General features: G+C 37.6%; 1 protein-coding gene across 10 annotated transcripts in view; it reads left to right on the forward strand.

Annotated features, from left to right (window-relative positions):
* Window positions 1-408: 408 nt before the first annotated feature.
* The window catches only part of AGTPBP1 (ATP/GTP binding carboxypeptidase 1), a 61,058-nt gene continuing 33,952 nt past the window's right edge, over window positions 409-27,514 (forward strand). For 5 of the 10 annotated variants that reach the window (XR_009280698.1, XM_058864493.1, XM_058864491.1 and 2 more), the window contains exons 1-14: window positions 627-780; window positions 8,083-8,211; window positions 9,231-9,302; window positions 16,632-16,762; window positions 17,272-17,339; window positions 17,768-17,831; window positions 18,198-18,344; window positions 18,550-18,681; window positions 20,516-20,609; window positions 22,241-22,278; window positions 23,781-23,989; window positions 24,401-24,578; window positions 25,994-26,091; window positions 27,131-27,247. Coding sequence is in view for 9 of the 10 variants with exons in the window: in XM_058864493.1 (XP_058720476.1) it covers window positions 9,271-9,302; window positions 16,632-16,762; window positions 17,272-17,339; window positions 17,768-17,831; window positions 18,198-18,344; window positions 18,550-18,681; window positions 20,516-20,609; window positions 22,241-22,278; window positions 23,781-23,989; window positions 24,401-24,578; window positions 25,994-26,091; window positions 27,131-27,247 (1,308 nt within the window). In the remaining variant the exon portion in view is untranslated. Of the gene's footprint in view, window positions 508-626; window positions 781-1,149; window positions 1,169-2,929; window positions 3,236-7,953; window positions 7,976-8,082; window positions 8,212-9,230; window positions 9,303-16,631; window positions 16,763-17,271; window positions 17,340-17,767; window positions 17,832-18,197; window positions 18,345-18,549; window positions 18,682-20,515; window positions 20,610-22,240; window positions 22,279-23,780; window positions 23,990-24,400; window positions 24,579-25,993; window positions 26,092-27,130; window positions 27,248-27,514 lie in introns of those variants that run through there. The other 5 variants (XM_058864488.1, XM_058864485.1, XM_058864490.1 and 2 more) reach the window with 5 other exon arrangements.

The following is a 27,514-nucleotide window of genomic DNA, read 5'->3' on the forward strand; positions in this document are numbered from 1 at the left end:
TCCAGAGGGTTCTTGAGTATCTCCAATGAGGGAGACTCCACAACCTCTCCGGACAATGTGTGCCAATGCTTGGTCACACGTACAGCAAGGAAGTTCTTCGTGTTCAGGTGGAACTTCTTGTGCATCAGTTTGTGCCCACTGCCTCCTGTCCTACTGCTCCCGAACCACCGAGAAAAGCCTGCTTCCATCCTCTTGCTGCCCTCCGTCCCCGCATTAGATACTTGTCTAGCTCACACAAGTATGGACTGCTCAGGCGCGAGTGGCTGGCACGGGGGGCGGCCAAGCCAGGGGTGTTGACACGACTCGTGCGGCTGCCGCTCCCTCCGTGCGGCCGGCCGGGCCGGGCACCGCGCTCCCGGCGGCGGCGGCGCTTGCGCGCGGGCGGGGCGCGGCGGGGCCGGTGACGCGCTGCGGTGCGGGCAGGTCCTGCCGCCGCCGCATGAGCACGGCGGGGCCGCAGCGCGGAGCCGCCGCCCGGCGCCCCCGCCCCAGCGCCAGCGCCGCGGGGTGAGTGGAGGCTCCCCGCCTGCCGCCAAGGTGAAGCCCCGTGAAGCGGGGCATCACCTCGGGCGAGGCGGGGCGGAGCGGACCGCGGCGGGGGCAGGGCCGTGCCCGGGGCCGGGATTGGGGCGGGGCTCCTCCGTGCCGGGCTCTCCGGGGCCGCCGGGCGCGTCCCAGTGGGCACCGGTGGATGTGTGCGGGGTCGCTGGGGCACGGCGGGTCTCTGCGGGAGCCGCGCCCTGCGCGATCTCGCCCGCGGAGATGGTCGCAGGCCCTACGGTAGGAGCGGTGCCTGGGTTCCGGGCCTGGCCGCGGTCGGGTCTGCCCGCGGCACGGGGTGGAGCCGCCGGTGCACGGAGCCCCGCGGTGCAGCCGCCGGGGGCACGGAGCCCGCAGCGGGCGCGGGACGATCTCGTCGGTGCGCTCCGCGCGGCGCTCCGCCGGGCCGTGCGCGCTGGCCGCTCTGCAGGGCGGCCCTGCCGCAGCCGGGCCGCGCTGAGCCCTGGCCCTGCCGGCCCCCGGGCGCTGCGGCTCTGCCCCCGCTGCCCCGCCGGAGGGGTAGCCCAGCATGGGCATTGGGTGGAAAATACGGCGGTTGGGATAACATTGGCCTCATGTGCCGTGCGACTTGGCCTGCCCGGCGTCTGTTAGACTTAACGCTCCGTGGGTAGGAGTTTGTTAACATTTGGGGTTTGGTTTCTCTTTTTCTTTCTTTTTCTTTCTTTTTCTTTTTCTTTCTTTTTCTTTTTCTTTCTTTTTCTTTTTCTTTCTTTTTCTTTTTCTTTCTTTTTCTTTTTCTTTCCTTTTCCGGCTTTTCTTGAAGTGGTGGAAATCTAGCACAGCAAATATTTCTTTGTAGGTATCGGTTCAAATGCTCGACAGAGAAGGTTTGAGAAATAGGTCGCACGTCGGGGTGCAATGGTATTTTTCTTCAGTGTAAACTGCTTTCAGGCACCGAGCTTTGTGTGAGATGTTTAGAAATCCTCAGCTGGACGAACTGTTATGGTTGCTTAGAGCAGTAAGCTTTTTTGTATAGGCAGAAAGTGAATTCTTTTGTACCTGTGTAGTGTAAAAACACCATGAAACTTATGTATAGCCTTGTGGCGTGAATGTTGATTTTTGTCTCTTAGTTTTTCCAGCATTAGAAAATTAGCTCTCCAATTAGTGTATTTTCATGAATGATGCTCCTTTAAAGAAATGCATGTCTGCACTACCTTTACATTTCATGAAAAGGCTTCTCTGTTTTTCAGGTAGCTTTCAGTGTGTATTTTGTGTAACACTGAGTGACTGGGTGTTGCTGATGGGATAGCCCCACCTTTTGGTTAATCCTTCATTGAAATTATGACCAAAGGGTTTTTCTGGAAATTATACCTCATGCTGTGTAGTGAGTGCAAATCTGTGTTGGAATATCTTTTTATGTCTTGGGCTGGGGAGTGACAAGATAATCTCCTTTCATGAAAACTTTCCTATTTAACATCAAGATAATTTCAACACGTAGTTTCTAATGTTTCAGTTTACTACTGTGTTTGACTTTTTAAGCTAGTATAAATGAACCAAAATACCTTTTTCTTCTGTAAGTTTCATTAAAAAAAAAAAATTCTGTCTTTCTTTTTTTCAAAAAGGGTGGAAATGATCTCAAACCAAGGAGTAGTCGTGGTGTGTGAAGTGACACCTGATATATGTTTGTGTGAAGCGATACCTGATCTCAGGCTTAACTTTCAGTTCAGGTGCTGGAGGTGGCGGTCTTCATATTTTAGTTTTCATGTTCAAGAAGTTCACAGATTATTTTCCGAATTGAAGCTTTTGAAAAACATTCAGTTATCTTAGCAGAAGATTTGTATTAGTTAGTTTACCACTGCTAGGAGGAACTTCCCTGAAATTACATGTAAGAAGCTACATGTAAAGAGAAAAAGTAGAAGGGTTCACTGTAGTCCTTTTAGCTTACAGAAGGAGTTTGCTATTTCACCTCGTGTTTAGGTTTTAGTTTAGGAAAGACATTCAGCATTTCACTCAACAACTTGTCAGCAGTGTGTCTCATGATTAGAACCTTAGCAGGCTTTAAAATTCGTGGTGATACTCTGCTAGACATGGTTGAGGATCACCTGTTTTTGGCTCTTGATCTGTTATTTGAAACGTCTCCTTGAATTCCAGTATCTGTGAGCTGCTTGCTCTTAGGAGATTGCTCCCGTGACATGAATTGCTAATGTCTAAAAGCACTGAGTGCTAATCAAGTCACCCTGGCTTTGGAGTATAACTATAGTAAATGAAGTGTTGGAACTCCTTAAAGAGCTTAGAGGGGAAGTCAGATTTCTGTGAGAGAGTGTGAGAGTGCTGAACAAGGCAGCTGCTTGTATGAGTGCTTAGGAGAGATTTGTAACAGCAGTATGTCTCTGGGTATGTTTTCAGGCTCTGCCACTATCCACAGCTTAACTGTCCAATATCCTCTGCTAAGCATCAAGAAGATTATGAACTATCCAGTGTGTGTCCTCTATACACAGATGATTCAGCATGGTTTCCATTTGGAAATGCAACCATAGAAAGACTGGAAGTAGCAGAGAGACGGGAGCACCCAAACATCCTTCCTTTCTTTTGCAGCAGCTGAAGAGGCAACAGGCCTGAAAATGTCACCCTAAAATATTTAGTATAGTACAAGGCACATAAAAACTTCCACTACATACTGTATAAAACTTAAAACTTCTGAGAAACAGGGTGTCCAAGGATTTGCATACTGGAGGTGGGTAATACTGTTTTAATTACTCCAAGTGTAATTCGTAACCAAAATGGTACAAATCAAGAGTTTGAAAGTGAAAGGGGTTGCTGGGAGTATTATAGGTTGTTATAATTGCATTTCTGCACACCAGTGAGGTTGAAGGGTTTGAAGTATATTTGAGTGGATAAATCTGCAACATGGAGCCATGAATTTTTTTTCCTTTTCTTTTTTTTTTTTTTTTCCTCATCTGGATTAAAACCAGGATTGAGTGTTTGCTTTACTCAGTTTGTGAATGAGGAAGTTTAGATCTTTGAGTTGATTCTTTTACAGACTGACCTTAACCATCAAGACAGTGTAACTTAAGGGAGCAATAACTGTGCTAAGTGCTAGGAAGCACCCCTGACATTTACCACTGTATTAAGCTTTTCCAAGAGCTGGCAAAAGTTCCTAGGTTTCTTTCGAGTTCTTGTTCAGTTCTTGGTGTAGGGAAATACTTAGTTTCTGAAGTGGCTGTCCTTTTCCTTCGGGCTATTTTTATTGCTTCCTCCTCCCTCCCTGTGCCATTCACCTTCTACCTGATGAAAGAGTTATGCCAGCTGGGCAAGAAGTAGCTGACTTTTGCAGTATTTCTGTCAGCTTAAATCACGTAAGCTTTGAACGTGATACTATGTGACCCTCATGACAACAAGTTTGTCATATCTTGAAGTAACCCTATGCTTGAAATGCCAGTAACTTTCTAGGAGCTTCTTTCCAGGCAAGAAATAAAGTACTGGTGTTCTGCTCCTTTCCTGGCAACTGCTTTTCTTTCTTGCTTGCTTAGCTTTTTTGGCTACTTTTGTCAGACTTTTTGTCAGACTTTTTTAGAGTCAAGTGGACTGGTGGTAATGGGCACATGACATAGTTGGCAGCCTGCTGTGAAGGTCTTTGGTGCTTCAGTCGTCTGTGAAGTTTTGTATATGTCATTTTGAATGTCTGATTATATGCTGCAGTTTATCTAGTCACATCAAAATGTCGGCACTTTGCTATAATGCAGCAATGGGTGAGCTAATCAGCTGACTTTTTTGCTCCCTACTATAAATATTTATAGCAAATGGCATAAGGGAAAGGCAGTAACTGATTTTCAGCAGTATTCTTTCTTTCACTAGTGAAGGTCGTTAGCCTTTTAATTTTGTTTTAGATTTACAAATTAGACTCTCTTCCACCAAAAACTTCATTTTTTTTTTTTTTTCTGCTTAGAGAAGTTGGATAGTCATGAGATAAGGGACTATTTTATGCCATTTCCAGATAAAGTCTTAAAATTACATCTGGAAGAAAAGTATCTCTAGTTTTTCTACTATCTTGAAGGAATCTTTTCTCATGAAAAAGATACTTCTAAAGTACTTTCAGGAATATTATAATAATCTGATGGCACTAGAACTTTTTGTACTGTTATATATTAAAATCTTAGGAAGAGGTAACTGTTCAGTGTGTACTCAATGCCATTCCATCCTATTTTACAATTCAATTAAAACAACAGCTGGTCCTGATAATTGAATCTCTCTGGGCTGTTGACTAGGACTTTAATTCCTATGAAACACAGCATAAGCTTTGGCATGGAGGGGGAAGCTTCTGGTTTTGTTTTCCAGTGCTTGTAAAGATTCAGGAGCTGGGCTAGGAGCAGTCAACTTCAGGAAACAGATTTTCACTACCACATTAGTTATCATTCTTTATGTATATGGTTCTGTTTACTGGATTGTGATTGAGTACAATATCGTGTTTACCAACCTGAAACTTAACTGTGAAACTTGAAGGGTTTCCCCACATTTTTAGGATGGTTTATAGGTAACCAAAGCTTTTATGGATTGTTCTGTGGATTAAGCTTTTAGGATATAAAGCAGTTTGTACAAATAACTCTGGCATCTCCAAATAGCTTGTGAGATTTTTTTACCTAACTTTAGGTGTCATGTTTTTATTAAGGAAATTGTTCACATGCAATAACTTTGCTAGTTTGTATGGCATTAAAATAGAACTGCATTCTTGAAAAAAAACCAAAACAAAAGACAACCCACAACCAACCATTTTTCCAAAAAGATAGTTGTATAGGTTGTCATTTGGAAGACTGAACTGGAAAACAGTATATAAGGTATGGAAGAGTAAAGGATTAATTAGGCAAAGGAGCTACTTAAGGTATAATTGCTGAAACTTGAAAATGGGCAGTCCTTATGGTGCAAGAGGGCAAGATCAGGGAGACTGCACCACTGTATTAATAGCAGTGGCCATTTCTTACTGCTGTCAAAGGAAGTGTATTCTGCTGTCTTGGTGCATAATTCTCTTGTGTAATATTAGGTAACATACTGCTCATTTCTGTATGGTGTATTATTTGTGTGGTTTTGCCATATTTAGAATGCTGGTTATCATCATGGTGTTTACCTGCTCTCTACAAGCTTTTTGGGTAGGTTGCTGTTGGTGTAGAGATCATGACCCTTGCTGCCATGTGTTGATGGTTTTCCTAAATTTTTAACAGAGTATATTCCTACAAGTGTAAATTCACTTAAGTAAATAGTCTGTTCTTGCAAACAATTTACTTCAGTGTTTAAAAATGTAAACCACAAGTGGTATTTTGGAATTAAGATTGCCTAGAGCATAAAGAATGCAGAAGTCTTTTTATATGGTTTTGTTTAAATGGACTTAAAAGTACTTTGAAAAAGAATATTTTGACCCATGAACAGCTTCTGAGACTTTGGGATGCATGAAATAAGATACTATGAAACGTGCATTTGCTTGGTATTTAATCTGCACCAAATTGGGGGAGCTCATGTACTTCTGTGAGAGGTACAAGTGCTTTTGGAAGCATACCCCAGAATGCAACCACCTTCAGGGTTTCAATATAGGTTTTCTTCTTTTAAGCATTTGTGATCTTTTAAATAATTACGTGTTTTCCCAGTTCTTACATCTGGTTTTTCTATTTAATTGTTGATGCATTGCTCTTTGACACTATTCTGTCACCTGAGATTTTGTACTCTTTCCTTTTTATGCATACTAATTTGCCTTTTTCTTTGTACTGTAGCATTTACCAAAGGTTTTGTTCAGCTACTTGCATGCACTATCTTGATAAGTAAGTACACATCAAAATAAAAACTTAGTTGCTGCAGATTTGTTCATGGTTACTTTTTTTCACCTTTCAAATCAATAGATCTGTGATAATCAAAAGTGGGGTCTGAGCTTTGGCTTTGAAGATAGTTTGGGATTGCAGCAAGCTTTGGATACAAAGCAAAACACAGAAATATGTCTATATGTATAGATGGACAATCTTGCAGGTTTTGCAGAGCTGTTGTGGTAGATAGACATAAAAAACTTAAATTTTGTTTTTTCTCTTGATAAGTATTATTTGATATGTGGTTTTAGCACATATATATAGACTTAGTATTCTGGAGAAGGGAGTTTGTACAAGTCTTCTGTAGGCACTCCCAGTAATGCCTAAGAGACACGTCTGAATATGAGGTCTGAATGAAGCAGGGCAAGTTCATTTTTTTAACCATTGTTTCGAGGAAAAGAAAATTGCTTTGTGATGGTCCTTGCCATTTGGTAGAGTAGTTTTGTGGTTAGAGTTATTTATCCAAGAAGTAGGTGTTTAATGGGTTCCATGTTATTCTTAGATTTTGGCAAATGCCAGAATTTCACATGAAAGCTAAATACTGGAGGGGTTGTCCTCTTCGCTTTTGCATGAACTTTGTCAGTGAGTGTCAAATTTTCAGGGTATTGAAAAGCTGGATCAGCAGAGAAGATGACTCAGTGGTTCAGTGACAAGGAATTCACCTAGGAGTGAGGCATATATGTGCTTTTCTGAGGAGAAAGGAAAATGTGAAAAGTATATGTAATTTTGTGCAGGCCATTTAATTTATTGTGCTGTTGATAGCATTGTTACAGCAATTATTACAGTGTAGCTTTCTGATCTTGTGAAGACTGCCTGTTTCCCCTGTCTAGATGGGAGGAGGAATGAGATTACATTTCACAGGCAGGGTGTAAAAAGGCAAAGAGAGATTGCTGAGAATCCAGCATTTATCAGTTTGGAGTTTTACTTTGTCAGCATGTCTTGCTCTTCTCTGCTTCCCTCCATCTTGAAGTGCTTTCACTCCGTTGTTGTTGGTCCTTCACAAGCAGAAGAGATGCTAGTTGTTCATCTCCTCTGCTACCACTGAAACACAAGTGGAATTGTGTAAAATATATGTAAAATCATCCACCTTCTGCCTTTAGCTTTCTATCAAGTGTTTATTCAAAATAAGGACACTATTAAAAGTTTTGAATTAATTTGGAAGTTGTTTTTTTGCATTACCTAGTCATATGTTAGAGAATTCTTTATTTTCACTCTAGTATGCATACATGTCCCACCACAACTCTCTGGATTGCTGCTGTGTGCATTTCTCTTTTTATTTTTCCCCTGATCCTCTCATCCATTGTTAATTTTGTTGGGTTTGGTTTTTTTTTTTGTTTTGTTCTTGTGCTTTTTCTTTTTTTACTTGACTTTTCCCTTGACCTGGGGCATAAGCACTTCAGTGCTTACTGAAGTACTTTGTGGTGACTTTAGGCAAACAAACTAAGACCTTGCAGTTCAAGATGGTTCAGCTCAGTAGCTGGCTCCACTTGTACAGCAGTTCAGTACACAATAATATATAGACACTATTGGCACTGGCAGACTGTTCATCATCTGCATGACAGCGGGTCCTACTTTTGGTGCAAGCAAAACAGCTCTTGGTTACTTGAATCCAAGGGTCTGATTTCCACACAGTAAGACCTGCAACCTGGTTGGAATAATCCAGACTCTGTAATTCATGAAATTATCAGTAATGTGGTGGACACAGCTCTTCTCTTGTAACTATTCATTTTGTTTAAAGGATTTCAAGATTTACACCTGAAGGATACTTGGACAAAGCTCGGACACCTGTTAACTTGAGTCAAGCTGGAATTCTTGTGAAAAGTTAAGCATTTTCTTCCTGTCTGCCGGGAAAATATTCTCCTTTCAGGTAAGTCTGGAAATAAGCCTTTTTCATACCTCATCTGCTTTAGGCTTTTAGCAGCGGAGTGGGATTTACCAGTAATAAAGACCTGTTATTTTTAGGTGCTGAACAATAAGGATTTTTGAGAGGTTTTACACGTTTTTGGGTGGAGAAGGGTATGGGGGGGGAGCATCTGTGTGTGTATGTAGTTGGCTGAATTTCTTGCCTGCATTTCCCAAGAGTGCTTTATCTTACTCATTCTCAGCACCCATACCTTTGAACATCCAGTTCCCCCTTTTCTCTGTCTTCTACTTTTAAATTACCACTGTGCTTTTGGCGGACAGTTTTTTTTTCACAGTGTGAGTATTTGTCTGTCATTCATAGTAGATCTCAGATGGAAGTACTGGTGCTCAGTTAATGGTCCTGTAGACTGCAACCTTAATTTCTTGGAGGCACCATTTGAGGAAGCGGTGTGCCCTGAGGACACTATATCCTTAGATGGATAGGAAAATTGAGTCCTTGGCATGATAGGGTTTCTGTCCAAGGAATGTGTCGAGGTCTTGCTTAAATAAGAACACCAAATACTCCATGTTTCTCACTGTGCCTCTAGCCTTAGTTATTATATATATACATAAAATAGCAGTCAGAAATCAGTATGTTGTGGCATCTCACAGTATTGCCAAGTAAGTTAAGAAAGTGTATTTACTGGCTTCAGCAAAAACTTCAATTGATAAAATTCTGTCATTGACAGCAAAATAATGTCTAGTAAGTGACTGATGCAAGTTTCTGTTTTATTGTAATTAGTCTGAACTTTGGTAGGCCTGAATTATAATGCAGAGTCATACTCCGTACTTAAAATGAATAGTTTATTTTAAAAGCTGGATCACATAGTCTGAAGGGAGAAGAGCTTTTGACAGTGTGGAGAAATGCAATCAGTGTGAGTTAACGTAATTCGGCATTTCTAGTGAAGGGACATTCAGCATGGTGACAGCATTTGTTCTCCAAAGAACAAAATATGTCAATAATATGTAGTTAATATCTTACAGGTTATCAGAGATGGTGATTTGAAGAATCATTATTTCCAATATGAACAAAGCAAAAACATCATCTGAAAAAAGGTAAATTTTAAAACTATAGTCATCACTTAACATCAAGGTATTTGAGATTTGTGAAAAATCAGTTTTTATCTTAGTAAGAATAACTATCTTCTTAGTAGGAATATCGTTATCTTCTTAGTGAAACATAAATAAAATACACATTGTGAATATGTGCAAGTTGGTGTCCTGAAACACTGAGGGAGTCAATATTGATTTACACAAAGTATCTCCACATTTAATAAATAACATTTCAAAGCTAAATTTTCAGTTAGTGTTAGACATGTTCAACTATAAAATACATACTAAATTTAATTGAAAATTTAATTAATTCTGTAATTTTATGCACATATTGACAAAACACAAAGTTATTTCTACTGAAGGAATTAAAGTTTATAATACTGTGTAAGAAGCCATGAATTTGTCATAAGATGTGTGACATCCTGCAACAAGCTTGCAATCCAACACATTGCTAGGACAAACCAGAGTGGGATGCAGAAGATGTCAGGTTGAAAAGCTGTGTTTGTTATTTTCATGTGAACTTAGGGAAATTTGTGAAATTATCTCTGGAAGGCTGTTAAGCTTCAGGAAACTATTTAAAGGCTTTCAGTCTTACTTTTTTCCTAAGGCAGCACAGATTAAACCACCTTGTTAAATCAAACAGATTAAATCAATATGTCAAATCAGATTAAAAAAAAAAAAGTCAGCAAAATTGGGAATTTTGGCTTGAGTCTTAGTTTTCTGAAGTACCAGTTATTTTCTGTGTGAGGAGGTCAGTTTGCATGAAGAACATGCTCTAATGTGAATTATGTTTGTATCTTGGGATCTATTTAAAATTTGACTTTAAATTCTTGTACATAGAATCTTTACTTTTGCTGACTTCAGGTGGAACAAGGTTAGGGTTGATATCAGACTGGTTTTTCCTGTTTTTGTGACAGGTTAGGTCAAAAGAAATGGTAAAAAAATCTCTTGTTCTTGTGGTAGTCTAGCCCCTTAGGCATTATGATAAGCAAAGCAAGCTCTCCATCAGCAATAAGCGTTCTTGAAAATACTACAAATTATAATGTATACAATATACTATCACAAAGAATAGTAGATGTTTGCAGAGTTGCTATTTAAGTGCCATTTATTCCTCTTTACTTAGAGACTAAATGAAAGATTCCATCCCTGCAATTCAAAACGGTTGTTCCCTAAGTGGTGAATAAGTTCTGGTGACTCTGTGTAGAGAGATAGCTATGAACTAACCAGAAATATCAGTTCTCTAATGATTACTTGGTAACTGGAAGTGGTTGAGAAAAAAAAAAAAAAGTTTGAAATTATTTGTGCTGGACTAAAATACGAACAAACTCATGAGAAGCCTGCCTGTTTTAAAATAGATTTTAAAGGCTCACGGTGACATACTGAAACAGATCTGTTTGTTGTGGGGGAAGGAGGAGCTTCCTTTTACATCTTTGTGCTGGCTAACTGCAAACAGCAGTCTCAGAGGAAGTAGGTACAGTTGACAAATGGATGACATCCTTCATTTGACTGTTATATTTTGTAAGGCTTCTTGCAAGGTGTATAGGCAAAAACCATTCTAAGATAATTAAATTTTTATAAGCAGCCATGGCTCAGAGTTATCTTTCTCATTGTGGGCAGACACATAGAAAGTTACAATGATGTGTTTCAGCGTTTGCATAGTGAAGGTGGCTTACAGTGTGTAATGGAAGATTGTGAATCTAGCACTTCTGTGTGATCAGAGTTCAAATGCTGAAATCTTTTGGGAGTAAAGGAAGCGTCCCTGTAATAGTAGTAGCAGTAGTAGTAGTAGTGTCTCTGTAGAGAGGATTCTCTCTTTGCGAAGGTGTTTTCTTGATGAGGAAGTTATCTTTCAAATGTGAGCCCCTTGTTGAGGTTGTTCTCTTTCAAGTGTGAAGCCGTGAAGTTCTCTGTTCCTCACTGTCTGGCCATGCTTCCTTATTATCTACTTGTGGCTTTCCTGACCAGTGAAGGAGGAAATCCACAAAGCTCTCTGGTTAGCTAGAGTCATGTTCTAAGTTTTGGTAACAGTTGACATAAGGACAGGGGTGTTTCCTTTACGCAGGCAAAGTGGTGGTGTGAGGGGCATTTTGAACTGTAGCATTTGAATGTGGGATGAAGAAAGAGTTTCCTGCCTGTGGAAACATGAACTAAGATCAACTAAGCCTGTAAACTTCAAGGCTCAAAGACCAAAAGACTGAAAGTAAAACTCAAGATGCTTAAAGAAAGTGTAAATCTATCCGAGAATAATAATTATCGATTATCTTTGGACAGAGTGGAGTACTGACTGCGTATCAGATCAGATGGCAGTTGATGTCTGTCAGAAGGAAATGGTGCACAATTTACTTCTGGATATACTCTCTCTCTGGTTACAGCTAATGGTGGGAAATATTCTGGTATTTTTACTAATGATCTGTAAGGAAGAAGGTTGTTAAAAAGACGTCTTGAAGCATGAAAGATCTGCAAAACTACTGGAGGACCAAATTATTTCAAAATACTCTGTGAAATGCAGAAAATGGTTAAGAATATTTGATGGAAACGTGTGCAAGATACTGTGCTTAAAGAGTTATGTCACTGGAACAGATAAAGGAGTGTCGCACTTACAGTAAGAAGTGCCTGAAATGACAGTATTAAACTTCAGGGAGAAAGTCTTTCAAAGGAAGGGATACAAAGAATGAGATTGCCTTTGGTTATTGAATCATTTTTGCAGATCATTAGGGACTGGTTTGGCATATATATGTCATGAAGAGAAGCTCTGGTGTTTATCTGTGTCTGAAAAGAATAGTTTTTATGGTGTTATGTGGTGCTCTTTAGTCATGTTTTTTAGTAACTAAAGATAATAGAGACTCTATGTAACCCTCAGTGACAAGAGTGCTTTTACTAGAAGGCTTTAGAATGGATGGGGTGAAAATGTCACTCCTAACAAGGAGGGTTCTTCACCGTATGGGAAAACTAATCTCATATTGTCTCTGCTGCCCTCCACCATCAGTGACAAGCTCAGGCACTCACTGCAGCTGGAGACCTGCTGCAGACCTACAGCTGCAAGTTGGTGTGTGAGGTCAGTCTGAATCATATTTCCTATGATGAATATGAGCCATTCCTTCTGACAATGGCTTTTGACTGAGTAGAAACCATAGTTAGTCTTCTAATTTGATGGGTGATGACTCAAATTTATACTGGATACTCCAGTCAGAATTCTTGAGACTGGTCTGCATTGCATTTTTGCCCAGGTTTGACTCCAGGTTCCCCCTAGCAAAGTCTCCAGTGTCTCATTCTACAAACCAGTTTACTCATGGTGCAGTAACACAGAAGCATCTTGAGCTGGTGCCTCCTAGGAGCTGCCACCAACAAAGGAACCCCTGGGCTTTTGTGCCTTCACATTCCAAGCATGGAAGAGTCTCAGCTCTTCCTCCTGAGTCTTCAGCTCCTGCTGTGTCTCTGTGTCTGGTCACCATAAGAGTCTAGCCACAGTCTTCAGGGTATTCATTTGAGGTTCTTCAATGTTAGCAGCTTGAGAGAAAACATACCTCTGACAGGACAGAGTCCGTTCTGACTGTTTCTTGTTGTGGGATTGAAAATACTGAATTCCATGGTGCCTCTCCATTTTGGAGACTGTCTCCTAGATTTGGATGCTGAATGGTTCATTGGTCAAAGCATACGTGTTTGCATTAAAAATATGAGAGTCTCATTACAACTTGTGCTTTCATTTTGTTCTGAGATCAAGTGGGTGGTCACAGCAATATTACTGATTGTGCTGCTGTATGTCTGTAATGCTGTAATTCCTGTCCTATAGTCTTGTTGAAGTACTGTGCAAGCATTGAAAATCTGTCAAATAGTTTTATAACCACTATGCAGATTAGTGTAGAATATTGGTAAATAAGAGTATAATTCTTGTTTTAAGAAGAAAAACTCAGCCATAACTAAGAGGAAATCAGGACTTTATTTGTATTTTGGTGTCAGCTGTTGTTAATTTTTAAGGCTGCTTTATTGTGTATGCTGAAGACATGAAATGTAGTTAGCTGTATTTATGTTGGAAGACTTTATACAAGATGATGCCTAAAACCATTTTAAAGATATCTCTGCTGTAATAAGCACTTATTGCCGTTGATAGAAGCTCTGTCACCAGGAGGGGATTATAACTAAATCTTAGAACTTGTTATGTACAACCCGGTGCTGCGAATTATTTACCCTACCTAAACCTGTTAAAGCTTTTATTAACTATGGAGGAGTTATGTTAGATGCCAGCTTCCTGTACATAGTAAATTGCTTCCATGTGTCAGTGTTGCATGAATTTCCCAGGCTGCAGCAGTCAAAAATCAGGTTTGCTCTAACATTTTAATGCCTAAAAATAAAATTTATCTTTGCAAAAGCTTTCTAAAAAATTGTTGTTGTTATTATTATCATTATCATCATTATCATTGTTATTATGACTACTACTGTTACTGTTACTCTTATTCTTCCTGAGCATCAGCTTTGCTTTCTTGGGTTGTTTTCAGCTTTCAAACTACATTAATTTCATTGTGGGGCCAGTGATGTACCACGATGGAAGTGATACACACACACAGAAGTTGAAACAGCAGTTCTCTTACACAGTGGCTTATATGTGGGCTGGCTGAACTCTTACTTGTTTTGGTTGTGGAGCTGGTGAAGATAACATCCTATATAACATCCAGCATTGGTCAGCTTGTGTATTGGATCAACAGAGCTGGTGGATTTCATTACAATCTTGGGTCAATTTTGGAGCATTTCAAGTTCAGTGGATAAATGGAGAAGCAGAAATAAGCAAAACAAAGCTTATGCAAATAATTATGGCTTCATACTATTCAGCCTGGTATTAGATGATGAGAAAGGGTTGGAGTGATTATGCTTTACTTACACAAGAAAATTAATGTTTCAGCACCCGAGACAGATGTAATTTCTATTTTTAAAATAATTCTATTTTCAAAATTAAATTTCAGTAATTAAAATTTTAATAATTAAAACTTGTAATAATTAAATTTAAAAAAATTCATTCAGAGTATAGAAAGCATCTCAGAAGGTGATAGTCTTACTTCACAATATGAAATTACTTTCATTTAAAAGCTATAATTAATATAACCATTTCTTATTCCTTTTGTTATCAGCTTGTAAGTAACATCCGTAATCTGAAATTGATTTTTGGCTATGCTTTTCATTTAGATGTCAGTGTTAAAAAAGGAGAGCGGTAGAAGCAGTTTTCTGTGCAGCTCTTACATCAATATGCTTTCTCTGCAGTGTAATTTTTGCCCTCAGCTAACTTTTCTCCTTGATTTTAACATTTTAGTAGAGTTAATTGTAGGTGTGAAACCTTTACACAGATGTAAGATATAAATCAAGGAGTAATAATTCCTCATTGTTATAAACAAAACTGACTGTATTCATAAAGCTAGTATTGTAGACTTTGGTTTTATTGCAGACAGAGCAGCGTGTGTGTAAAATGAATTATTGCTGATTATTGTAAGACTCGAGTGTTATGAATGAAAAGCCAAGGTAGTTAATGCATGGAAGTCATAGTTTCCCGTAGTTAATTGCATGATCACAATTAAAACGTTAAAACATCTGTTTAGGAATTACTGTCATGTAGGAATGTGAATCTCAAAACTATTCTGAATAATTGTTGCGATCCAAAGGTATAGATCAATTGAAACAGTTTCTATACTGACTGTGTTTAGAATAAATAGAGCAATTCTTTCTTTGTAATCTACTTATCTATATAAATGCCTGGACTGAAGTGGTGTCTTACCCTAAAATAAATTTTCAAAGCAGTTTTTTGTTGGAAGGACTATTGGGTTTGCTGTTTCTGTGAGAGGTTGTCTTCATGTGCAGCAGAGCCTGTCCTTGGTGGCTCCAAGGTGGACATGCTGCTGGCCAAAGCTGGGCTGGTCAGGAGTGGTGATAACGCTCCTTTGAGATTTAAGGAAGAAAAACAAGTGCAAATATAATTGTGGCCAGGGAAGAGCAGGGTGAGAATATGTAAGAGGAACAGCTCTGCAGGCACCAAGGTCAGTGCAGAAGGAGGGGAGAAGGTGCTCCAAGCGCCAGAGCTGAGATTCCCCCACAGCCCCTGGTACAGCCCATGGTGAGGCAGCTGTGCCCCTGCAGCCCAGGGAGGTCCATGGGGATGCAGAGATCCACCTGCAGCCCATGGAGGAGACACGCTGGAATAGGTGGATGCACAAAGGAATCTGTGAACCCAAGGGAGGCCCCATGCTGGAGCAGCCTGTCCTTGAAGGACTTGTACCCTGTAAAAGAGTGACCCAGGCTGCAGCAGTTTTGGGAGGACTGCTGCCCATGGGATGGACTCACACTGCAGCAGTTTGCAGAGTGCACTCACACTGGAGAAGTTCACAGAGAACTGGCTCCCGTAGGACGGACCCCACAGTGCAGGAGGGAAACACCTCCCCTCCCTGAGCAGTGGGAGAAGCTCTGGGTGATGAACTGACCATGACCCCCATTCCCTGTCTCCCTGCACTGCTGGGGTAAGAGGCAGAGCTGGAAGGAGGGAGCGGCAGCAGGGAGCTGTTTTTAAGGGGTTATTTTACTTTCTCATTATCCTGCTCTGATTTTGTCAGTAGTAAATTCACTTCTTATCTCTAAGCTGAGCCTGTTTTTCCCATGACAGGATTTGGTAAGTGATCTCTCCCAATCCTTATCTCAACCAATGAATCTTCATTAAATTTTCTCTCCTGTGTCCAGCTACAGATGGAGAGGAGTGAGCAGCTAGGTGGGTGTCTGGCCTGCCACAAGCATAAACCCATGACAGCAGGCCAAAATACCCTTGTATTCAAAATGAGCCCAAACTTGGATGATAATTTTGGAAACCTTCCTGAGTTTTTTTCTTCAAAATGCTGTTATTTTTCTTCAGCTGGTGTGTGCTAGTTTGCTCACTTTGTGAATGACATTATTTTCTTCCTTTTCTGACATACCGTCCTGTGAGACAAGAAGTCTTTTGGACTGTGCGTAGCCAGTTTTTCCTTGACTGGCAGGTTTGGTAGAGTATCCTGTCACTTGACAGATATTATTAATATAAGTCACTATAGATGACATGGTTGAGCAACATTTGTACCTATATCTGTATTTTACTTGCAACTGATTTCCCTGTTTACAGTTGCTCTTGGAGATGCTGTTACATAGAGTTAGTCTGCTGTGGTGCAGGCTTTGCAAAATCTGTAAATTTGCCAGAATTGAGAATTAAGACTGTTTTTCAATCCAGATAAAATAAGGAAGTGAATTAGCCACACCCATTATTCTATCATCGAGTTTCTGTTAGGAGCTTTTTTCTCTGATTTAAATGGAAAAATCCTATCTTTCTTGTAGTGTTTCTGCCAATTCTCGGACTGCATCCCTGCTGTCACAGCTGGAGAAGATCAATTTGGATTCTGTATTAGGAGAATCAGACAATGCCAGATATGTTACCTCAAGGATCCTTCATCTGGTCCAGAGTCAAGGTAATTACCTAAGCTTTGTGGTTTTAGTAGTTTCCTTTTTGACCCATGCTTCTTGTATCTCCCTTGTTGGACTTAAGTTTTTGTTTAGTGAACTTGATTATCTATCTGTTTTTGTCACTGATTGTTGAAAACATCTGTTTAAGCCCATGTTTAATGTAGCTAGTATAGTATTTGTAGTGCTGAGTCCATTTTGTGTTGTCAAATATCTGTAATTTAAGTAATAATTCACTTCATATGTATATATGTCTGTGTGTGTATATAGTCATATGAAAAGCAGAAGGTAGCTTTCTTCCTGATTTTTTTCTTCACATTTTTCTAGCCATCATGAAATTGTTGAACAATTGAAAACACAAATTAGTTTTAAAATTGTTTAAGTCTTTTACTTAGTTCTATATACATATATGCATTTTTAATAAGTTTTGTTATTTGCAGTGTAAACTTTCTTGTCAATTTGTAGATGATAACATATTTTTTTTCCTCAAGCGAGTATTGGTCTTTTTCTCTGACAGAAAAAACCAGGAAGGAGATAACTTCTAAGGGCTCCACTGGAATAGAAATTATCCTGTCAACCCTAGAGGTAAAATCTTATCATTTTGGTGGTTATGGGTTCGTAACAGTTTTGCATTTTATCATTATTGAATGTATATATTTATTATTATATTCATATTATGAAATATGTTGTTATTCTGTGGAATTTTAAAAGCTTGTGTTGGTCTATAATGAATAGATACTGTCTTTAAGTAACTTACTTTTGAATTTCTCTCCCTTATATTTATATAGTCTAAGAAATTGCTTGTCACCTATCAGTTCTAATTGATGTGCTGTACTACAAAGTGTGTTTTAATTAGTTTTGTGGTTAATTTGGGCTGCATAGTGGGATGGTTGCTACGTGGGTATATCCAAAGTTCTACATGATTTTGTGGCGGTAATTCCTCCTAGCTTTAAGTATCCAAACCATTGTATTAGCCTGCTATGTTAAACAAAGATTTTTCTTTTCTGTTGCAGAATACAAGAGATCCTCAAACTATTCTAAATACATTGAATATTCTCATTGAGGTAGTCTCAGCTGGTAAGTTTTCATTAAGGAATAATACATGATTATATTTATGCTTTCTTTTTCAGGTATATTTTGGTTTGTTTTTACTAGTTACTTTTTATTGTTTGGCTTTTTGTATATTATTATTACTTTGGTTCTTGTTTTTTGTTGCTTGCTGTAGCATATGCAGAATTAAAAGAATGTAAAGACTGAAGTTAGCTTTCTAATAATCCTACACAATACTTTATGTTGCTATGAGTGTAAGTCTAGCATATTCTTGCATAGTGCAGTCACATATAAAGAAATATTACTCTTCTAAAACTAACTTCATGATTACTGTATCTTAGGTATTTAATTGTTCTTTGGCTTTAGATGTATCAGTTCAATTTTAATTTCTAGGTGGTGGTCGGAGAGCAAGTGTCTTAGTCACCAAAGGAGGGACACGGATCTTGTTACAGCTGCTTTTGACTGCCAGCAAAGACACTCCTCCAAATGAAGAACTAATGGTGCTTCTTCATACTCTTCTTGCAAAAATTGGTCCAAAAGGTAGTATTATGGCTTAGTAATTAAGCATCCACATACTCAGAATTGTTAGAGAAGGAAAAAACAGTAGTAAATTAGAGGGGAGGAAAGAATGGTAGAAAGTAGATAAGCATAGTTGACATCAGTAGAAAGAATTCAGTTGTTTAACTTCTATTTTTTTAACAATTTCAAAATTAGTGTGATTGGTCTTGTGTTTCTTTGATGTCAGACAAGAAGATTGGTGTGAAAGCAAGAGTAAATGGTGCCCTGAACATATCACTGAATTTAGTGAAGCAGAATTTGCAGAACCACAGGCTAATATTGCCATGTCTTCAAGTATTAAGAGTTTATTCAACCAACTGTAAGTATTGCAGAAAATAATTTTCTTTCCTATGTGAATAAAGCTTTTTATCTAGATAAGATTAAAATATCAACTGTGAGTGCTTGTTTAATGTTAGTTATTTAAACTATATTTTTTACTGAGAATTTTCTGTTTATGCCTCAAAATACTTAAGTTCTAGAAATTTTATTTTTTTGTTCTGTGCTATTGGATGTGTGGAATTTTGAGCCATCTAATTTGCATAAATGTTGATGTTTAAAACTCTAAACCAGAATTGCAAACATTTTGCTTACAGAAGGACTTTGAGTTAAATAATTATTCTCTTTATTATTCATTCTCATCTTTTTTATTCCTGATGTTTAATTTGTTTCTATAGTACCAATTTAAAATTTGGTTAACACAGAAGATATATCAATTTAACCTAATTATTTCTTAATTTAACCTTTTCCTTACTCCTTTTGTTCAAGAGCTCCATTCTCCACTATTGGACTAATATTCTTCCACAAGAGCCTAGTTGTTTGGGCAGCCAATAGGAAGTTGATGAAAATAGTATTGTTCTTTCTGTATCTCTGCTGTCAGTTAGATGCTCTTAAGTTTTTTATTTGAGCTTGAAGTGGTTGTTAATCTTCTTATTTAAGCACAAGAAATTAGAAATGTGTCCGTGTTCCCCCTAGAGAACTGATTTGATAATCTGTAAGATTATGTTTTCAGGTCATTCACATGAGCAGCTATAATTCATAAAGCCCTAATATTTTCAAAACATGGCAGCTCTATTTCTGTTGCGCTGTCTGACAATGACATAAAGCACTTCTAAAATGAAAAGTCTAATATAGATAGTTACATTAGTTACATTGCTTACCTGAAAACTTGCTTCATCATGAGAATGGGACTGAGTCTCTAATTCAACTTGTTAGATGAGTTATATTTTCTGTATTCCTCACTCTATATGAAAAGAAAAAGTAGTAGTTTGCAATATTCTGATGAGTAGTACTTCCAGTTTGTGTACATACAATTACTATTAGAGTAAGTCCTAACTTAGATTCTGGTATGATGTTGCTGCTAATGATGATGAAATTTCCACTTGGGTTCATGTACTAAATTCTGCAGTGATAACAGCATTTATTATATTGATGTAAATTCTTAGCTGCTCTCTTCCTAGTTTGTTAGGAGAATATATTGCTAAACTCAGTCAGGAATGGAATTTCTGTGCCTGTGTTAGCAGTTTGTGTTTTCAGTTAGCTGTTGTACTTCAAACATTTAATTCAAGCACATATTTCTCTAACATAGGTCTTAGCATTATTTATTTTCATTTGCTCCCTTTCAAATATATTACATTTATAGTTTTTTGTTTTCTGAGAACATATATTCATAACATGTAGTTCAGGAAAGCTATACCAGTTGGCATTTTTAAATTTTAAAACACACTCTTGGATTCCAAATCCTGGTGAATGTACCTATTTGTCCAAATACTGAAGGGTAATAGCAAGTCATAGAACCTGAAATTTTAGAAAACCTGCTGTTTCAATAAACAGTGAATTTCTATAGAGAAAATCCTTTTTGTGTTGTATCTTAGTAACATAGAAAGCAGAAGCCTGCATTGGAAGTAGTACATGGTTTTATTTGTAAAGTAATAATTAAGTTGTCTTATTTTCCAAGTTTTATCAGGATTGGATTGTCATGCTAATTATGTGCAGAGTAGTGTTTGCTTGTCACTGTATGTCTTAAAGCACAAAAATGTCTAGCATTTTTTGCGCTTCAAAATTAACTTGTGTGAATTTTAGTTTTGAGTGTATTGATCTTTTTCTTTTGCCTTTCTTACTACATTATATTAAAATGGATTGCTTCTAACTTCCAGCTGTAAATGCAGTATCTCTGGGAAAGAATGGAGTAGTAGAACTGATGTTTAAGATCATTGGCCCTTTTAGTAAAAGGAATACTAGCCTTATGAAGTAAGTAAGATTTCATTAATATACTATATGGTAAAACTTTGTATATTGGTTCAAAACTTACTTGTAAGTGAAAAACAATATTGGAGAAATCAAATGCAATTAATATTTGAAGATTAAAATGAAGGGAGATGAGAAGGAGTACCATAAATATGAGAGATTTTAATTTTCCCCAGTTGAGTAGCACAGAATACTTGAATGTCTAGTTGCAGTACTAGTAAAGTAACATACATTATTTTTTTATCTATAGTATTCCTGCATGGAAACTGTATAGTGGTTAACCCCGAATCATAACAAACAGATCAAGACAATCACATAATTTTTTCAGTTTGTTTCTACAGCACCAAGCCTGACAGAGTTCAAGAGCATTTAAACAATGCTCTCAGGCACAGGGTGTGACTCCTAGGGATGGTGCTGTGCAGGGCCAGGAGCTGGACTTGATGATCCTTGTGTGCTTCTTCCAGTTCAGCATATTCTGTGATCTGCTTTGTGCTTCTGGTGTGACACTGTCCGTTTCATTTGGTAATAGAATTTTCTTTCCATTTTTCTGCAAAGGAAGTAGACATCCAGAGCGAGAACATAAAACACAGAATAGGAAGCCCCAGCAATATTTGTCTAGTGTGCTATTGTGTTAAAAAAATTAAAATTCACTGTGTAGGTGAAAGTGGTGACTTTAGATTCCCACTCTGGTGGTAGCTGTAGATTTTGAGTTTTTTGTTTGATTGGATTTTTTGATTTGGGTTGGGTTTTTGGGATGAGTGTAGGGTTAAAAAGTAGCTAAGTGGATGTAAATGTATCCTTCCTTTATATACTCAACCATTTTGAAGCACATACCAGTGGAAAACTAAATCTTTCATCTGATTAGCAAAATATTAATCTCATATTGTGCATATTCTAACTTTGTTATAAAAGAAATAGCATTATGTGATCAAAATCTGATATTTATGGTCACAGGAGTAGTGTTCAAAAATCATGTCCTGTTCTTTGAAGGCTCAGCTAGAATTCCACATATGAACGTACTATTCTATGATGTGACTAATCATGATATCCTTTTTTGTGGTCTTAAGACCAAATGCATCAAGTCTGTCTTCACACAGAGGGAAAAAATAAGTATATACATTTTGTATTTGCACAGTTGAATTGAAAGAAGATATTTGTGTACAAGAAAAATCTCATGCTGACCATCTTGTGTTGTAGTATGGATTGATGGGCATTGCTTCTCAGTATATTCATATACTGCTGGTATTAATACAGAGTTTTCTAAAATAGTGCCCTTTACTCTGTGGAAGTACTTGTTCTGCTGCTAACAAAGACATGAATTTCAAATATCACAACCAGTGAGTGTTGGTCATAAGCATTACATTGTCACGGTGTTTTTGCCAAAGCTGGAAGTTTGTATAGACATTGTATTGATATTTTAAAGTTTTGTTATCAGACTTCAGATATAGCAGAGATATGTGATCTTCAAGTAAAGTAAAATATTAAAGTGAAGTCTGTGCTGCAGTGCAACCAGGAAGACATGAAGTTAGACTCTCTATAAGTCTATAAGCAATAAATATTTTATATAGTTTTACAGTGTTGTAGATAAGCTTGCTGGTTGGTTGCTGTTTTGACTTTTCTTGTTATGTTGACAGGGTTGCTTTAGACACACTTGCTGCATTGCTAAAATCAAGTAAGTGTTTGACTACAAGAAAATGTGTACTTGAGCTATAATGGTATGTGCGTATATATCAACACAGTAAAACTAAACATTAAGTCAGTGGCCAAAACAAAAATAAGGCTAGAAAAACTAGAACTAAGTTTCATCTGTAGTTTCTGGTGCTTTATTTTTGTTGTACATACATGTATTTAATACTTGGTTACTGTTTAGTCAGCTATGCAGCAGAAAGGCTGCACTGCTTCTGCAGAACTGATCTGGATCCATGGTAGAAAAATGTGTTTTTACATTCACTCACCTCAGCATACAGTAATTCAGTAATAGATGTCTACAGCTTAACTCCTGTGCCTCTTTTTTGCACATATATCTGAAAATATCTGTTGGATGGCTAGGGAAAATACAGGTGAATAAGGGTATTCTTCAGTACCTTCCTGAGTTACTAAGACTTGGGTCCCAAAAACAAATCTGTCAGTGATGCTCATGAAGTGGAATGAATGAAAGGTAACAAAACCAATGGTGTGTTTCCAGACATGGACTGTCTCAGCCAGCAGCAATTGGTCCTCACAAATGTCATCTTTGCAGATTTTGAACCAGCACTGTAACTAGCAAGGAATTAAAAACTCATTTTCTCCAAAGAGTTGTGTTAAAGTGACAGCATTTATCGTAGTTTTAGTGGAGTTGAATAAGAATTGAGATGTGATGAGATTTGTAGAATACCATTTCACGCAAGTGGTGGGAAATTTCTGTACTGACTATCACAGGCTGCTGAGTATGTTCATGTTTATTCAGTGTGATACCTTGGTCTTACAGGTTTGTGTATTTATGAATTTTGCAATTTCTCCTTGGGAAGTTTAGGGAAAGAAATAGTTCCAAATTGTTGTCAGTATTGTGTTCTATAAATTGGCAGTTAAACTTTAACATTGGGGAGTAAAATGAAGTGTTAAAAAGGTGTGTCTTTAAAACAGGAAGTCTTGTTCATATATTTAGGGATGTCTTCTCCTTACTGGTTTTAACTTGTAACTTCATACACTTTATACAAGTAAATATTTTCATAATGACATTAGTCTACTATGTATTCCAGCTGTCATAATGATTACCCAGTATCTTGAGTAGAAGTATTTTTAGCTTATGAAATTTGACTGATAGTGATAAAACTGTATGGATTGCAAGTGAAAACAAGTTTGTTTCAAATCTTGTATCTAGACAGTGTGTGTGGATAGTAATGGATATACTTTGTAGAAACATTTTTGTTTTTTAATTTACTGGGTGACAGCATCTTAAAATTGCCTTTTAAGTGTAATGCATGCTGTTCATGTAGTAAACCATGAAAGTAACTGGTCTCAGTTATCCAGTCATTTCTGTTTAGGTTGATGTAAGGATGGCTAAAATACTACTCAAACTGAAACAATTCTGTTACTTGGATAAAAAGAATAATTTAAATATTGAAAGTAAAATTTTAAACTAATTTTGATGTCACTGGACAGTTTTAATTTTCTTTCTTAACTTTTTTTGCAAAGAAACAAATGCCAGGAGAGCAGTAGACAGAGGATATGTGCAGGTGCTTTTAACGATTTATGTTGATTGGCACCGTCATGATAGTCGACACAGATACATGCTGATACGTAAAGGAGTGTTACAGTGCATTAAAAGTGTTACAAACATAAAACTGGGAAGAAAAGCATTCATTAATGCCAATGGGATGAAAATTCTTTACAACACTTCACAGGTAAGTTCATCCTGATGGGTTTTTTTTATGTTGTTTTCTTTAGCGTCTTTCGCCATGACTTCAATTTTTTTGTATTTCTTTTATGAGATTCATGGTAATTTCTGATTATGTGAGTAAGGATTATATTTTGTACCATATTGAAACAATGAAAAAGTATAGAATTAAATTTGTATTTGCAGTTATTTTGGTGTGGCTGTCTCTGGGAGGGGCAGTTGAACTTAGTTTTAAAAAAAGAGGGGGTGAAGATTTTTTTCTATTTTGAAATCTGGATTTTTAAAAAAGGGGAATTTGAGTTAGTATAAGTTTTTCTGTCCTTCAAAGAAGACATGAATTAATTTTTTTGTTAATAGTATATAAATATAGTTTGACTTTCAATTTGAGAAACACTTTTCTTTATTCTCCTGTTAACAGGAGTGCCTTGCAGTAAGAACTCTTGATCCTCTCGTCAATACATCCAGTCTAATAATGAGAAAATGTTTTCCCAAAAACCGTCTTCCTTTGCCAACTATTAAAAGTGCTTTCCATTTCCAACTCCCAGTTATCCCTGCCAGTGGTCCAGTGGCTCAGCTGTACAATTTGCCTCCTGATGGTATGGTGATTTTGCAGTACTTTTCTTTGAGTATGTCTAATTTTGCTCTATGGAAGGTGGAATCAATTGCACTTATTTCTGTTCCCTGCTAAAAGGATTCTGAGATACTTCTCAATGAGTAAAGGGTCTGTGACTGTTGTTGTGGAGCACCAGTTTCTAATGTTAAGTTTAAAGTTATAAAAATTTTGTCCAGACATGTGGTTATAGAATGAAGGAGGAAACAAGGACTAAAAGGTGATGTTCACCAAACTGAATTGCTGTATTCAAACTTAAATGGTCTCTCAACTCATGTAGTGTTTATGTTCTCCTCTGTGAAAAGTGTTGTAGTGTACATCCTGTCTTGGAGGAGCATGTGTCCCCTCCTAGCCTTCTGTTACTCTGGTAAGTTAGGATGTGATGAATTTAGGTTAATGTGTGCCATCTGAAGCACTGGCTTTTTTATGTTACTGTGGTTATTCCTTCATCTGCATGATGGGAAAGTAGAGCTGCTTTCTTGAACCCTGTTGCAGTCTCTCAGAAAACACTGTACTACAGCCCATTTATATGGTTCTTTGTAGGAAATCAATTCATCCCATTGTGAGCACCTTTCATAATTTTCAGATAATTAATACATATTCTGATAAGGTAAAACAGCTTCAGACCTGGTAAGCAACTAATGAAGTTGTTGTCAGAAAGTTAGTCTAAAATGAAGGGTCAAAATTAGCTTATTTTAATATCTTTCATTCATGACATTTCCTGAAACAAAATGTAATCATAGTCGGAAAGAATTAAACTATCCTATTGGGGTTCATGTGGATCAGACTCCAGTAGTTCAAAGATTGTTTATGTTTTGTCTTCAAAGTAGTAAATAGATTTAGAAGTGTGTTTCAAAAATACACAGAAATTAAATCTCTGCTTAATACAGTATATTGGTACTGTATAATACCTGTTTGGAAACATCCTAGTTTACTAAAGTGAACTAATGATATGTTTTTTTAATAGGTTTGTTATCTGTTACAAAAAGAAGTGAAAAACCAAAGGAAATAGGATACATAGTGCTTTAGAAAGAAAAAGTTCTGTACTAAATGACATGTGGAATGTTGGGGGTGGGTAGAGGTCTGGGTTCGTTAGAAGTATAGTCTTGTATAGTCAATACTGTAAAAGCAGTACATGTAATCATTCTGAGTAGAAAATGGGCATAATTTGTAAATGTTTGAATGAGCCTTTTAATGACAATCTCCAAATTTCCTGCATAAAAAACACTATGAGAAAACTTTACAAAACCCCCTCAGCAGGAGTTTACTAGTTGATTTTCACAATTTTTTTCAAGGAGTAAGTGAAAAAGGAAATAAACCCAGAACACAGAAAATCTTCTTTGAGCATGTATAATTGGATTAAATGTATAATATGCCTTACAAAACCTTTTTGTTTTGTAGTGGATGATGTAGTAGATGAAAGTGATGATAACGATGATGCTGAAACAGAAACAGAAATTGAAACTGAAATTGATGATGACAAGGATGAGCATTTTAAGGTTGGTAGAGACAAAATTAATAGGTAAAAGTCAGGTATAGCAATTTTTATTTAAGTTGCTTGAATCTGGTGTATAAATGCATGCAGTTTTAGAAGCAGTTTAAGGAGCTTTTCAGGACAATTTCTAAAATTGAAAATGCTTCAGAAACTTAAAGAAGGTGGGTGCTGCTTGAAAATATCAACTGTTCTTGTTCAGATTGCTTCAGGATTTTTATCAAAATTTGTTTGCTTCACACTTGTTGTGTCTGAAGTGCAGTGGAACAGAACCACAGCTTCCTTTAGCAGTGTTCTCTTCCCAACTTGTACTTCTCTCAGCCTACTTTTCTTGCATGAGCTGATCCATATGTAGGAGCTGCTCTAATCTTTTCCAGCATTCTGGACTGGGATTGACTAGATCAGTGTTTCAACAAGGTAGCTGAAGTTCAGCCAGCTGTAGTGGTAGGCATCATACCTCTCACTGTTGTACCACTTAGAGAAGGTATTCTGTTTTCCAGCTGCCAGCTGGGACATGGGTGGATATTTTGTCAGAACGGCCTTATTCTTTATTTTTATGTTATGTGTATTGAAGGGTTAATTTAATTGTCTGTCCGTGAACTGGAAAGATATATTTTATTCAAGGATCTCATGAGCTCTGATGGAGGGATGATCTTCCCTCCATCCCCAAATGGATGCATTATATCCCCACAGAAGTATTGCATTGTCACTGCAATCAGATGAAGTCTTCATATTCCAAGTTCCAGTACTGGGAATATGCATGGATTTCATGTGAAATCTGATATCTGTGTATAATAAGTTTGGATGAAAGCAAGAAAATTGAAATGTTTGTAATATCACTGTTGAAAAGGAGGCTTAGGCATAATAATAATACTGAGCAGTCTACATCTTCATGATGGAAGCTGCAGTTCAGCTAATTTTGAAATAGTGGTATTTCATCTTTTAAAGTATGAATGTGTTAGGAGTAAAGGTGAATGTTTCAGATTAATGTCATAGAAGTTCATTAATTTTAGATGCAAAATTAATTTGTTCTGGTGATCTTTCAGAATGATGATATTGAGACTGATATTAATAAACTGAAACCTAGACAGGAATTGGGAAGATCCAAAGAAGAACTGAAAATGTATGAGCATTTTTTCCCAGAACTTTCAGAAAACTTTCAGGTAAAGTATATGATTCCCAGGACATTTCTGGCCATGTCAGGTTGACTCTGATGAATAGTTCCTCTAGCCAAGAATCATGGATCTGCAGTTCTGGACCTGCATATGGAAGTACTTTATCCTAGGTTATTTAGTTAAGTGTTATGGTTGCTTAAGTCCTATTGAGAAATGGGTACTTTGGGTAAATGTAAAGGAAAACTGTTTTCTGGTGTCTGATTATTGCACACAGCAGAAAGTAAAATAGTGAAGAAGGACATGATATTTCTGAGG

Source organism: Poecile atricapillus, chromosome Z (assembly GCF_030490865.1).
Source record: "Poecile atricapillus isolate bPoeAtr1 chromosome Z, bPoeAtr1.hap1, whole genome shotgun sequence".
Taxonomy (NCBI): domain Eukaryota; kingdom Metazoa; phylum Chordata; class Aves; order Passeriformes; family Paridae; genus Poecile; species Poecile atricapillus.